General features: G+C 62.6%; 1 protein-coding gene across 1 annotated transcript; it reads left to right on the forward strand.

The window, feature by feature from the left end:
* Positions 1–3749: 3749 nt before the first annotated feature.
* LRFN3 (leucine rich repeat and fibronectin type III domain containing 3) lies at positions 3750–10331 on the forward strand. Its single transcript, XM_051836043.3, has 3 exons — positions 3750–4908; positions 6095–7525; positions 9695–10331. The coding sequence occupies exons 2-3, from the start codon at positions 6111–6113 to the stop codon at positions 10158–10160; spliced, it is 1881 nt and encodes a 626-aa protein (XP_051692003.3). The 5' UTR covers positions 3750–4908; positions 6095–6110; the 3' UTR covers positions 10161–10331.
* Positions 10332–11620: the final 1289 nt, after the last annotated feature.

Raw genomic sequence — 11620 nt, forward strand, 5'->3', positions numbered from 1 at the left:
CCCAGAAAGTGACCTTGTGGGGGCCAGGTGGACTGACCGCATGGATCTGAGTGTGCAGGCAGGTGCACTCAGGTGTGTCTGTGTGTGTGTGCATGCGTGTATTCCCACCTCTTATGTTTGATGTGAATCCCTGAAGGTGTTTCTTGTGTGGATGTGTGGTTTGGACACACCTGGGGTGAGGCTGCGTGTGTGTGCAGTGCACGGCTGTGTGTCTGAAGGGTGAGTCCGAGGGTCTATGTATTCCAGATGCCTGCGTGCGTGTGCTCCGGTGAGCCTCAGAACTCCCGGTGTGCCAGCGTGCGTGTGGGTGTGAACCGAGTGTGTCTGTGGATATTCGGGCGTGTTCTGTGTGCATGGGACTGCGTGTGGGTCTGAGCCATCGCCCCCGCAGGGCCCCCTCGGCTCTCAGGCAATTTAATTTCATTCTTTCTGCTGTGGCTGTTTCTGCTGCTTCCGGCCCCTTCTCCAGATGTAGCAATTAAGCAAATACAGTAATTAAGCGGAGTCCCCCAAACAGCCATCCCACCAGGATCGCCTTCCAGAAGCTAATGACGCAGACACACACGGCACAATGTGGGCACCTCAGGCACCCCCAGGCTGCGCTGCTGTGGCGTGAAGGCACAGGCAAGCCGCTCACCAACAGCACAGTCCCTTCCTATACCTTGTCATTCAGGCCTCAGCATAACAGCCACCTATTCCAGGAAGCCTCCCAGGCTAGGCATGAGGAACAGGGGTTGGACTCCACCTACCGGGGCCCCACACCTGCTCGGGGCCACTCTGGCTATTCTGTCTCTCAGCAATTGCCCTGGTGGCCAGGACTTGGGCCTTCCACATCACAGTCTCTCCAGCCTGTGCGTCTGCTAGCCCAGCCTTGCCCACTCAGGGCTGTCTGGAGCCAGGAGTGCCTCCCTTCGGGGCCGTGCGCCTTCCGTGGAGGCAGAACCTGGGTTGCTTTAGTCCTCGCCATGTCCAGTGCACGTTGAACCAAGGTGGCCTCTGCCTTGGCCCCTCTCTGGTATATGACTCCATCTCTTGTCTCTGTGTTGGTGTCTTGGGCACACACCTGGAGAACGGGCCCCTCCCCCTGGCATGGCCGTGGAGGGCGGCTCCCTGTGCATTTCAGGTGTGCTTGGTTCGGCCTCTTGAGTCTCCAAGCCAGGACCTCAGCAGTAGCTGCAGCAGCACCTAGGAAATTGTGTTTTCTTTCTTTCAATTTTTATTCATTTGTTTTCATTTTAGTTGAGAGACACAGCGAGATCTTCCATCCACTGAGTCACTGCCCCAAATGCTCAGAGCAGCCAGAGCCGGGCCAGGCAGAAGCCAGGAGCCTGGAGTTCAGTCTGGGTCTCTTGTGTGGGTAGGCAGCAGAGATCTAAGTACCAGTGCTATCACCTGATGCCTCCCAGGGTGCACATTAGCTGGAGGCTGGGTCAGAAGCAGAGGAGCCAGGACCCCAACCAGGCGCTCGGATATGGGGCGTGGGTGTCCCCGACGGCAGCATCTTTACTGCTCTCCAAAGGCCTGAGCTGGGAACTTGTTAAAAATGCAAATGGTTGGGGCTGGCATTGTGGCACAGTGGGTTAAGTTGCTGCCTGCAAAACCAGCAGCCCGTATGGGTGCCGGTTCGAGTCCCAGCTGCTCCAGTTCTGATCCAACTGTCTGCTAATGTGCCTGAGAAAGCAGGGGAAGTGAACCAGAGGATGGAAGATTCTCTCTCTCTCTCTCTTTCCAAATAAATAAATAAATCTTTTTACAAATGCCCATCTGAGCCCCCCTTAGACCTACTGGATCAGAATCTCTGGGTCAGGCCTGAGATCCAGCTGATCTGGAAGGGCTACACTGTGGACCCGTTGTTCAGTCCAGAAGAGCTCCGCACCTGCTTTTCCACCTCAGCTGTGAGCCAGCTCTCGGTTCCACTCCCACTCCTCACGGGGAAAACCACCCTGCAAGGGGGAGGGGGAGACAGGGGCATAAGTGCTCCCACTTCTCTGAACTTGGCTGTGGAAATGAGGAAGCAACTCCTATGTGTTCTACAAAGTTCTGAAAATTCTCCTGCAGATCTGAGCCCCTGCTGCCCAGAGAAGCTCCCTCTATCAGGTTTCTCGCTCCCCTGTCTCCCTCCCTGGGATCCCCCTCCAAATCATCAGATTTTTTAAAATTTATTTGAGAGGTAGAGTTACAGACAGTGAGAGGGAGAGACAGAGAGAAAGGTCTTCCTTCTGTTGGCTCACTCCCCAAATGGCTGCAATGGCCACCATTGTGCCAATCTGAAGCCAGGAGCTAGGTGCCTCTTCCTGGTCTCCCATGTGGGTGCAGGGGCCCAGGCACCTGGGTCATCCTCCACTGCCCTCCTGGGCCACAGCAGAGAGCTGGACTAGAAGAGGAGTAGCCGGGGCTAGAACCGGCACCCATATGGGATGCTGGCGCCGCAGATGGAGGATTAACCTACTGCACGATGGTGCTGGCCCGGGTTCCACTGAATTCTAAGCCCCACCCTTATCTTGGGATGGTCTCCCTGCCTGTCCCTGTCTCACCCAGCTCTACCACGGCTGTTGCCTCTCTGAAACTTCTTCAGCCTTGTTCAGCTTGGCGGGCATCCCCCGTGCTGGGCCAGGAACACAGATGAACCTCGCTAATGATGTGGAAAGACGGGCCCTAGGGCTCAGTTAATTTTAGATACAATTTTTCAGTGCTCGTAAGTGGGAGGAGCCAAAGTGGGCTGTGGGGACTCCAGCACACACACCTCCCTCTCCCAAGGTCGCCATACTCCTGCACTTAGGTAGGGGGTCCCGCAGGTCCGTGAGGCTGCCTCGGCCAAGGCTGTGCCTCCTCCCAGGAGATCGGGTGCCCCACATTGCTCTAGGCAGGTTCCCATGCCCCTCTTCCTGCGGAACGCCCCCCGCACCCTCTCCCAGGCATTGGGACGGGCAGACACAGCTCCTGGTGAGTCATGGGTGGGTGCCACTCCAAGCAGGGTCTTCTATGACGCAGTGGGACTGAGTGGAAGGAAAGGAAAACCGCAGACAACATTTCTCTGGGTCAACACCGCCTGCCCCCTGCCTCTGTCCTGTTTCCGGTCTTCTCCCTCCTCTCCAGGACATGCAGTCCATGTGTCTCTAGGGCTATCCCTAATCCCAGAGGGCCCAGGCTCATGGAGCCAAGTTTTCCCCTCGGCCTTGCAAGATCAGGCCTGGAACTGGGCGTGGCCCAGGTAAGGAAACTCCACCTGTGGAAGGACCTCCCAGGGAGGTGGTGCTACACAGGTGGGCAGAGGGAGACAGGTCTGGGGGCTGTAGAATGGGGGTTACCCTCACAGTTGAGTGAGTGCTGGACACACACGCGCCCGCACTTCCCCGCCCCGCCCCTGCGTTAGAGCCACGCCCGCCTCTGTGCACCTGTCTGTCTCTGCCTCTGCCCGCCTTTCCCAGACTTGTCTCTGTCTCTGGCGTCTGTCTCTGAGTCTCTCCTTGCCCCCGTATTCCCATGAACATGTGTGTTTCTCTCTTTCTCTCAGCCTCTCTACTCCTCCCAGTCCCTCCATCTAAGTCGGCTGTCTTTTTGTCTCTGTCTCTCTCCCTCACTCTCTGCGTCTGTCTGTCTCAGTCTCTCTGAACCCCAGGATTCTCGCTCCCAGCACTCAGGGCGACTCTTCGAGAGGTGGGGCTAGGGGTGCGTCTTTGAAAAGGGGGAGGGGGTGGCTGCTGCCTACGCCTTTAAGCGCGGGCGCGCGCGGGGCCTGCGCCTTTAAGCGCGGGCGCGCGCGCGGCCCTGGGTTCCCGGCGAGGAGGCCGCGGGAGCTCCTGGACCCGGCCCGCCTGCCCGGCCCCCGCCCGGCCCCCGCCCCGGTCCCGGCGGGGGAGGGGTCTCTGAGCGCGGCCCCTCCCCCCTTCGCCCCCACCTGCGCTGCGGTGCCCCCATCCCGCGTGTCCCTGTCTGTCTGTCCGTCCGCGACCGGGCCTCGCCCCACCCCGGCCCTGGGGCTGCCCAGTCGCCCCCCTACCCACTGCAGCCGACCCCCTCCTTCGGGGCCAGCCGCAGCCTGGAAAGCAAGCCGGCACGCGCCCCAGACCAGGCCCTGCACCCCGGCACCGGGGGCCTGCACCCCCTGACTGGATCAAGACACCTGGAAATCCGAGCCTGGTACCCAGATCTGGGGATAGATCCCTGAGACCCGGCGCCTGGACCCTAGTATCTGGAGCTGGAATCCCAACATCGGTCCCTGGGACCCCAAGATTTGGAACCTGAACCCCATGAATTGAAACCAAGACCTCAAGATTTGGCATCTCAGACCTCAGATCTGGAGCTGAACTCTGAATTCTGTGCCTGGGACCTTGAAATCCCAGATTGGATTTTTCAGTCTCTACCCTGGAACCCACTCTTTGGGACCCGAACCCTGGGATGTAGGCCTTGGATTTCCAGCTCTGAACCATGGAATTCCAAGAGGCCTGAACCTGGACATGGGCCTGAAGTGCTTGCTGCAGATCTGATGTTGAAATGTGGGACTAGAGACCTCTGTACCTTAACTCAGCACCCCAATATCTGGACGCAGAACCCCAGCTTTGGATTCCCAGGGTTGGGCTTCGGACTCACACACTAAGCGCCCAGGTTTGGCTGTTTCGCATCCCAAGACTGGAGCTGGGAGACCCTGACCCTAAACAACACAACCTGGGGCCTGGGTCTCTTAAAACCGGACCCTAGAGAGACCTAGTAATATCTGGGGGGTCTGGGACCCCAACCTTTCAGGTCTGGAGATTTCGTGGCCACAGATCTGAGCTGAGATACAACACACGGTCCCACCCCGGAAGCCTTTGAGACGCGAAGGCATGACCAGACACCCCCTCCAGTGCCCTGACCTCTGACCCCCTTGGAGCCGGAGGACTCTGCTCCCTGGGGCAGCTTCCAGCTCAGGTAAGATGCTGGGGGGTCTTCCGTGGTAGGGAGGGCCCCGGGAGGAGCTTTGTGGCTGGGGGTGGAGGAAGATGAGGGCCAGGTTCCCTTAGGCACTGTGGGCTTCCGGGGTGGGGGAGACAGGCCCCCAGGGTCCGCCTCCAACACTCTCTGGACACGTGGCCAGCCCTGCCCCTCTCTGACCTTCTCATCCCCCACCGATGGCCGCTCCGGGCCTCTGACCCCCCTCACCCCCGCGCCCAGCTTGTCACCATCTGTCCTGTGTGGCCGCCGCCAGCCGCCTGTCTCAGCGGCCACCTCCGTTCGCTTCTCTCTGGTCATCTTTGACCGCCCCGTCCAGCTCTCTCTGTGTGCTGCTTTTCCCAAGGACCGTTTTCCATGGCTCTTCCCAGTCGTGCCCTCCCGCCCCCAGCCCTCTCGCCCTCTGCTCGCCCCTGACTGTCGGCTGTGGTCTGCGGCCGTCTCCAGCTCCCCTGACATCTCTGTCCGGCTCTCCCCAGCCAGCCCCCTCTACAGCTTCCTCTCTGGCTTCTGCAGCCAGCTTCCACCAACTCTCCCAGTCTACAACCACCTGGCCACCCTGGCCTTTACTGCTGTCGCTCGCTCGCTCTCTCCCTCTCTCTCCACCCCCTACCCCACCCGTTCCTGAATTCTCTCTGATCATTTCTAATGCCTTGGGCTGCCCTAGCTCCCTCAGATGCCTTGTCCCCTCAGGGGCCTTATGCTGCCCCACCGTCCTGGTCGCCGACACGCTTCCTCCCTTCTCCCTCTGAGCACCTTGCCAGCTCCGACCCTCGCTCATCTCCTGGCCACCCAACTACCTCCCCCCTGGTCCTGTCTCACCTCTTCCGATCATCCCACCACCCTGGCCACCTCTTGCCCCTACGGCCAACACTACCCATCCCCGTGACCACGTCCAAAGCCCTGCACCCACCGTACCCAGCACTCCCGGTCTCTGACCATCCTCCGTCTGTTCCCTGGGTCCCTCCAGACCCAGCCCGGAGTCCGACCGTCTCCGCTGGCTTCCGCCGGCACTGACCACTCCTCTCTCCGCCCAGCTCTTCTGCCTTAGCCTCGTTTGTCGTCTTCTCTCCTGTCTCAGCCCACCCTCCCAGGTCCCCCAGAGACCCCCCACTGGCCTCAACCTGCCCTGACGCCCCTCTCCCGGCCCCCACCTTCCCCACAGGCCGCCCCTGCCCGCGATGGCCGTCCTCCCGCTGCTCCTCTGCCTGCTGCCGCTGGCCCCCGCCTCGTCTCCACCCCAGCCGGCCACGCCCAGCCCGTGTCCCCGTCGCTGCCGCTGCCAGACCCAGTCACTGCCCCTGAGCGTGCTGTGCCCGGGGGCCGGCCTCTTGTTCGTGCCACCCTCGCTGGACCGCCGGGCAGCTGAGCTGCGCCTGGCTGACAACTTCATCGCGGCCGTGCGCCGCCGCGACCTGGCCAACATGACGGGCCTGCTGCACCTGAGCTTGTCCCGAAACACCATCCGCCACGTGGCGGCCGGCGCCTTCGCCGACCTGCGCGCCCTGCGCGCCCTGCACCTGGACGGCAACCGGCTGACCTCGCTGGGCGAGGGCCAGCTGCGCGGCCTGGTGAACTTGCGCCACCTCATCCTAAGCAATAACCAGCTGGCGGCGCTGGCGGCCGGGGCCCTGGACGACTGCGCCGAGACGCTGGAGGACCTCGACCTGTCCTACAACAACCTGGAGCAGCTGCCCTGGGAGGCCCTGGGCCGCCTGGGCAACGTCAACACGCTGGGCCTCGACCACAACCTGCTGGCGTCCGTGCCCGCCGGTGCCTTCTCCCGCCTGCACAAGCTGGCGCGGCTGGACATGACTTCCAACCGCCTCACCACCATCCCGCCCGACCCCCTCTTCTCCCGCCTGCCGCTGCTCGCCAGGCCCCGGGGCTCCCCGGCCTCCGCCCTGGTGCTGGCCTTCGGCGGGAACCCGCTGCATTGCAACTGTGAGCTGGTGTGGCTGCGGCGCCTGGCGCGGGAGGACGACCTGGAGGCCTGCGCCTCGCCTCCTGCCCTGGGCGGCCGCTACTTCTGGGCCGTGGGTGAGGAGGAGTTTGTGTGCGAGCCGCCCGTGGTGACCCACCGCTCGCCACCCCTGGCGGTGCCCGCGGGCCGGCCGGCCGCCCTGCGCTGCCGGGCCGTGGGGGACCCAGAGCCCCGCGTGCGCTGGGTGTCGCCCCAGGGCCGGTTGCTGGGCAACTCGAGCCGAGCCCGCGCCTTCCCTAACGGGACCCTGGAGCTGCTGGTGACCGAGCCGGGCGACGGCGGCATCTTCACCTGCATTGCCGCCAACGCGGCCGGCGAGGCCACGGCTGCCGTGGAACTGACCGTGGGTCCTCCCCCGCCCCCCCAGCTAGCCAACAGCACTAGCTGTGACCCCCCGCGGGACGGGGAGCCGGATGCCCTCACCCCGCCCTCCGCCGCCTCTGCCTCCGCAAAGGTGGCTGACACCGTGTCCCCCACCGACCGGGGCGTCCAGGTGACTGAGCACGGGGCCACCGCTGCCCTCGTCCAGTGGCCGGAGCAGCAGCCTCTCCCCGGCATCCGCATGTACCAGATCCAGTACAACAGCTCGGCCGATGACATCCTCGTGTACAGGTGCAGGGCCTGGCAGTGGGGCAACTTGGGAAGGGAGCCGGGGTGGGGGCAGGGGTGCACCTGCTCACCGCCCAGACTGACGCACACAGCTGACAAACGCCACTGCGAGGTTACAGAGGCAATCAGACGGCATGGGGACAGAAATCAGGCGGCAGGGACGACAGGAATCAGGCAGCAAGGGTCAGAGAAATCTGGCCACCGGGGTAGCGGGAAAACAGGATAAAATAAATGGGCAAAAATTAAAAATAAACCAGGCTAAGAAAGATCAAGCAATAATAACACAAGAAATCAGGCAGCGAGAGTAAGTGGAAGAAAGCAGGCAGCGAGAGTAAGTGGTAACAAACATTAAGAGGGAAGCGTGTTGCTGGAGGGGTGAATAAAAGCGAACGTGAGGGGGAGAGAGGGGACCGCCAGGTTGTCCAGGTGACAGGGCAGCAGGAAGAACGGGAGACGAGGCAGGGATCTCCGGTGGCCCTGGGGGCGGGGCGTCAGCAGGGACGCTGGGTCGAGGGTGGTAATCGGAGACCGGGCTCGAGTTTGGGCAGTGAGAGCCGACCCTGCCTTTGGGGTTCTCATACGGTGACATCTGAACTTTTGATTTTCTAAATCAAATTGAATCTAGTTCCAAGTGTTGGCTAGTTAGGCAGGGATATTGAGTTTGCCATTCTCAGGGTAGAGGGCGGGGCTCCCGTCTCCCCTTCCGTCCCTGCAGACACAAAGCCTACGGTTCACACACTCCAGGGAGCCGGTCAGCACCTCCTCCGCCCCCCACAGCCCGAGGGCAGCTGGTCCGCTCTGTGGCTACCGCTCAGCAAGCTCCAGCTTGGCACGGACAACTGTGGGCGACCCCCTGCCCTCAGCACCAGGCTGCGCCCGCGGAGCAGCCTCTGAGGCCCGGCTGCCCCAGAGGGAGGGCACCTTAGATAAGCCAGGCCTTGGAGCCCCTCTGCTCCCCTGAGACCACACATCAAGACATCACTTGATTTCCCCCTCGGTCCTAAAAACCCAGTGGGCTTGGCCCAGTCCCTTGCTCAGACAACTCAGCCCACAGAGGGCTCCCCGCTGAAAATCACACAGGTCCCGGCCACCTCGCCGGGCGGAGGATGGGACGGTCACGCTCCAACAGGCAGCCCCGGAGTGGCCTGTTCCTCTGCCATTTGAACAGTTCAGGAACAGACCAAATTGCCAAGCAAGATAGGTCTCCAACAGCATGCCCTGCCCCACCAGGAAATACAGTGGGATTGGGTGGCGAGGATAAAAGGAGATAAATGGGAGCCAGGCAGGAGAGATGAAAAGGAACTGGAATGAAATCAGGCAGCAGAGAGAAAAAGAAATCAGCAGGGGTGACGGAGCCATGGTAGTTTGATGAGAAGGGAAGCAGACGACAGGACGCCCTGGGAAGCAGACGAGATACGGGGACAGGGACAGGCAGTGGGGCTAGGGGAATCTGTAGGCAGTCAGGGGAAGTCTGGCGACAGGAGTGCAGGGACATCAGCGAGCAGTCCTCTGAACACTGCGAGGGCGAGTTGGGCACAGGCTGGAGGGAGGCCGAGTGAGGGGCTGGAGGGAGGTCGGGAGGTGAGGTCAGAGGGGAATTGAGGATGGGGGTGCGAGACGAGGAGGAAACAGGGAAGTCAGACAGGGTTCAACCAAAACGGGGCAGTGAACCCCAGAGGTGTCTGGGGGCGGGGCTGGGGAGAACTGCGGGGCAGAGCAGCAGGGGCTTTAGACAGTTGGATGGATGAGTAAAATGAAACAGGAGAACGCAGGTGGCGTGCTGCAGAGAAACTGGGCAGTGGGACCAGGTGAAGCTGGCTGGGGCTGGGCAGGGGAACTGGTGAAGCCGGCTGGGGCTGGGCAGGGGAACTGGGGGAACTGGGGTAGTGGGCAGGGTGCGGGGAGTTGGGGATCAGGCAAAAGACTAAAAGGAAATTGGGCATGGAGCTTAGAGGGAAACAGAGGCACATGGTGGGGGGCAGGCTGTGGCGCAGGGTAATTGGCTGCAGGTGTCAGACCCAAAGGTGGAAGGAAACTGGCTGCGGTGTAGGTTCGAGGGGGGCTCGGCGGGCTAGAGTGCACTGAGGGGGGAGCCTGCAGCAGGGGCTGAGGGGTGCACGGGCGGCTGCCGGGCAGTGCGAGACCTGACCCCCCCCTTGCCCGCCCCCACAGGATGATCCCCGCGGACAGCCACTCCTTTCTGCTCAGCGACCTGGCATCAGGCCGCACCTACGATCTGTGCGTGCTGGCCGTGTATGAGGATGGCGCCACCGGGCTGACGGCCACGCGGCCCGTGGGCTGCGCCCGCTTCTCCACGGAACCCGCGCTGCGGCCGTGCGGCGCCCCGCACGCACCCTTCCTGGGCGGCACGATGATCATCGCGCTGGGTGGTGTCATCGTGGCATCCGTCCTGGTCTTCATCTTCGTGCTGCTCATGCGCTACAAGGTGCACGGCGGCCAGCCCCCAGGCAAGGCCAAGGCGACCGCGCCCGTCAGCAGCGTCTGCTCCCAGACCAACGGCGCCCTGGCCCCGGCGCCCGCCGCACCTGCCCCTGAGCCTGCCGCGCCCAGGGCCCACACCGTGGTCCAGCTGGACTGCGAGCCCTGGGGGCCCAGCCACGAACCTGCGGGGCCCTAGCCGGGCGCCCACCTCTACAACTCCTCTGGCCCCGGGCACAGCAGGACCCGGAGACCCCACGGACCTTGCCTCAGACTCACCAAATCGCTCACGGTTTTTAAAACTCTGATGGGGAGGGTATGGGGGCACCGGGGCACAACAAGAAAGTCCTATTTTTCTAAGCTTGGGCCTGGGCTCTTGCCCCTTGTCTCTGTCTGTGGCGGGGCAGGGGGTCGTGCAAGGGGGCTGGGGCTGGGGATTGCCTCCGCTGGGGAAAGGCACCCACCCCCAGTGCAGTCGGAGGTCCCTGGAGGAGGTGGCCAGCCATTCAGCCAAGACATTCCTCGAGTGGCCACTCTGGGCAAGCCCTGGGCTGGGTGAGTCCCCAAGTCCAATGACAGACACAGCCCAGAGTGACCAGGAAGGTGGGCATGGGGGAAGTCTAGGGTTTTGGGATAGCCCAGAAGAGGGAGTGGTCAAGGAGGGCTTCCAGGAGGAGGAGAGTTATGTTCTGAGAATGACATCTGCAAGAGATGACCGAGCTTAGTGTGTCCCAGGCACTGGGGTGCTGCGGTAGAGGTGGGGCAGGGGCCAGGACCTCTAGGGTGAGGAGCTCTCTGGCCTGAGAGTACTGGGGAGCCATGGAGGAGTCTATGCAAGGGAGGGAGCTGCAGCTTTAGTGAGGAGGGTCCACTGGGTAGGCGAAGAAGACTTAAGCCCGGGAGCTTGGGGAAGCCAGGGCAGGGAGCTGGGTGGGTGAGGACAGGGCTGGGGGGAGGAGAATGCGGAGCGTGATGGAGAGGTGCAGTGGGTGGGCCATGGGGGAGGGAAGGGGCAGAGCAAGGCTCTGGCTGTAGCCCTGGGGGGGGGGGGGGCGGGCGGGCTGCCCTGATCCAGGACCAGGGAGGAGGGCAGGTTTGGGGAAGGCGCCACAGCCAGTGTGGTACTCGGTGGATGCGGGCACCCAGAGGATGTCAGGGGGCGGCGTCCTGGGGGCCTGGCTGGTCTGAGGCACAGAATCAGGGGTTTTGTCAGCAGAGGTGGGAACCGAGCCCACGGGGAGTCCTTCGCCTCTGGGAGGGCTCCCAGTTAAAGGAGAAGCAAAGAAAAGCCTAAGAAAGACTGCGGCGAGGAGCAGGCAGAGGCGCGGGGAGCCAGGCGAGCAAGGCCGTGAGGACCCCAGCCAGGGCCAGGTCAGGGGCCGACCGCGGCAGGTGCCGCATTCAGCTGGTGTGCCAGTCGGAGCTGGGAAAGTCTAGACAGGGAGCCCCTGCGATTCCGTGGGCCTGGAGCCGGTTCCAGGCTGATCTGGAACTTCCCAGGCAGCGCTGGGCCTCACGCTGCGTTTGCCCGAGGTCCCCCTGGCACATCAGGTCTGAGGTTTGTAAGAGCAAATCGTGGGCCAGGGAAGTGCCAGCCTCCTCGGAGCTCCAGGAGTGGGGTTGGCAGCGCGGGAAACAGCGCCTCCTGACCTCGGGGCT

Source organism: Oryctolagus cuniculus, chromosome 18 (assembly GCF_051225735.1).
Source record: "Oryctolagus cuniculus isolate XC-2025 breed Fujian yellow rabbit chromosome 18, ASM5122573v1, whole genome shotgun sequence".
NCBI classification, from domain to species: domain Eukaryota; kingdom Metazoa; phylum Chordata; class Mammalia; order Lagomorpha; family Leporidae; genus Oryctolagus; species Oryctolagus cuniculus.

What these genes read in the sequence shown, in the direction of transcription:
- LRFN3 (XM_051836043.3), top strand. Translation starts at nt 6,111, where the DNA reads ATGGCCGTCCTCCCGCTGCTCCTCTGCCTGCTGCCGCTGGCCCCCGCC. An exon ending in GATGACATCCTCGTGTACAG is followed by an intron (nt 7,526 to 9,694) that starts GTGCAGGGCCTG and finishes CCGCCCCCACAG; the next exon opens with GATGATCCCCGCGGACAGCC.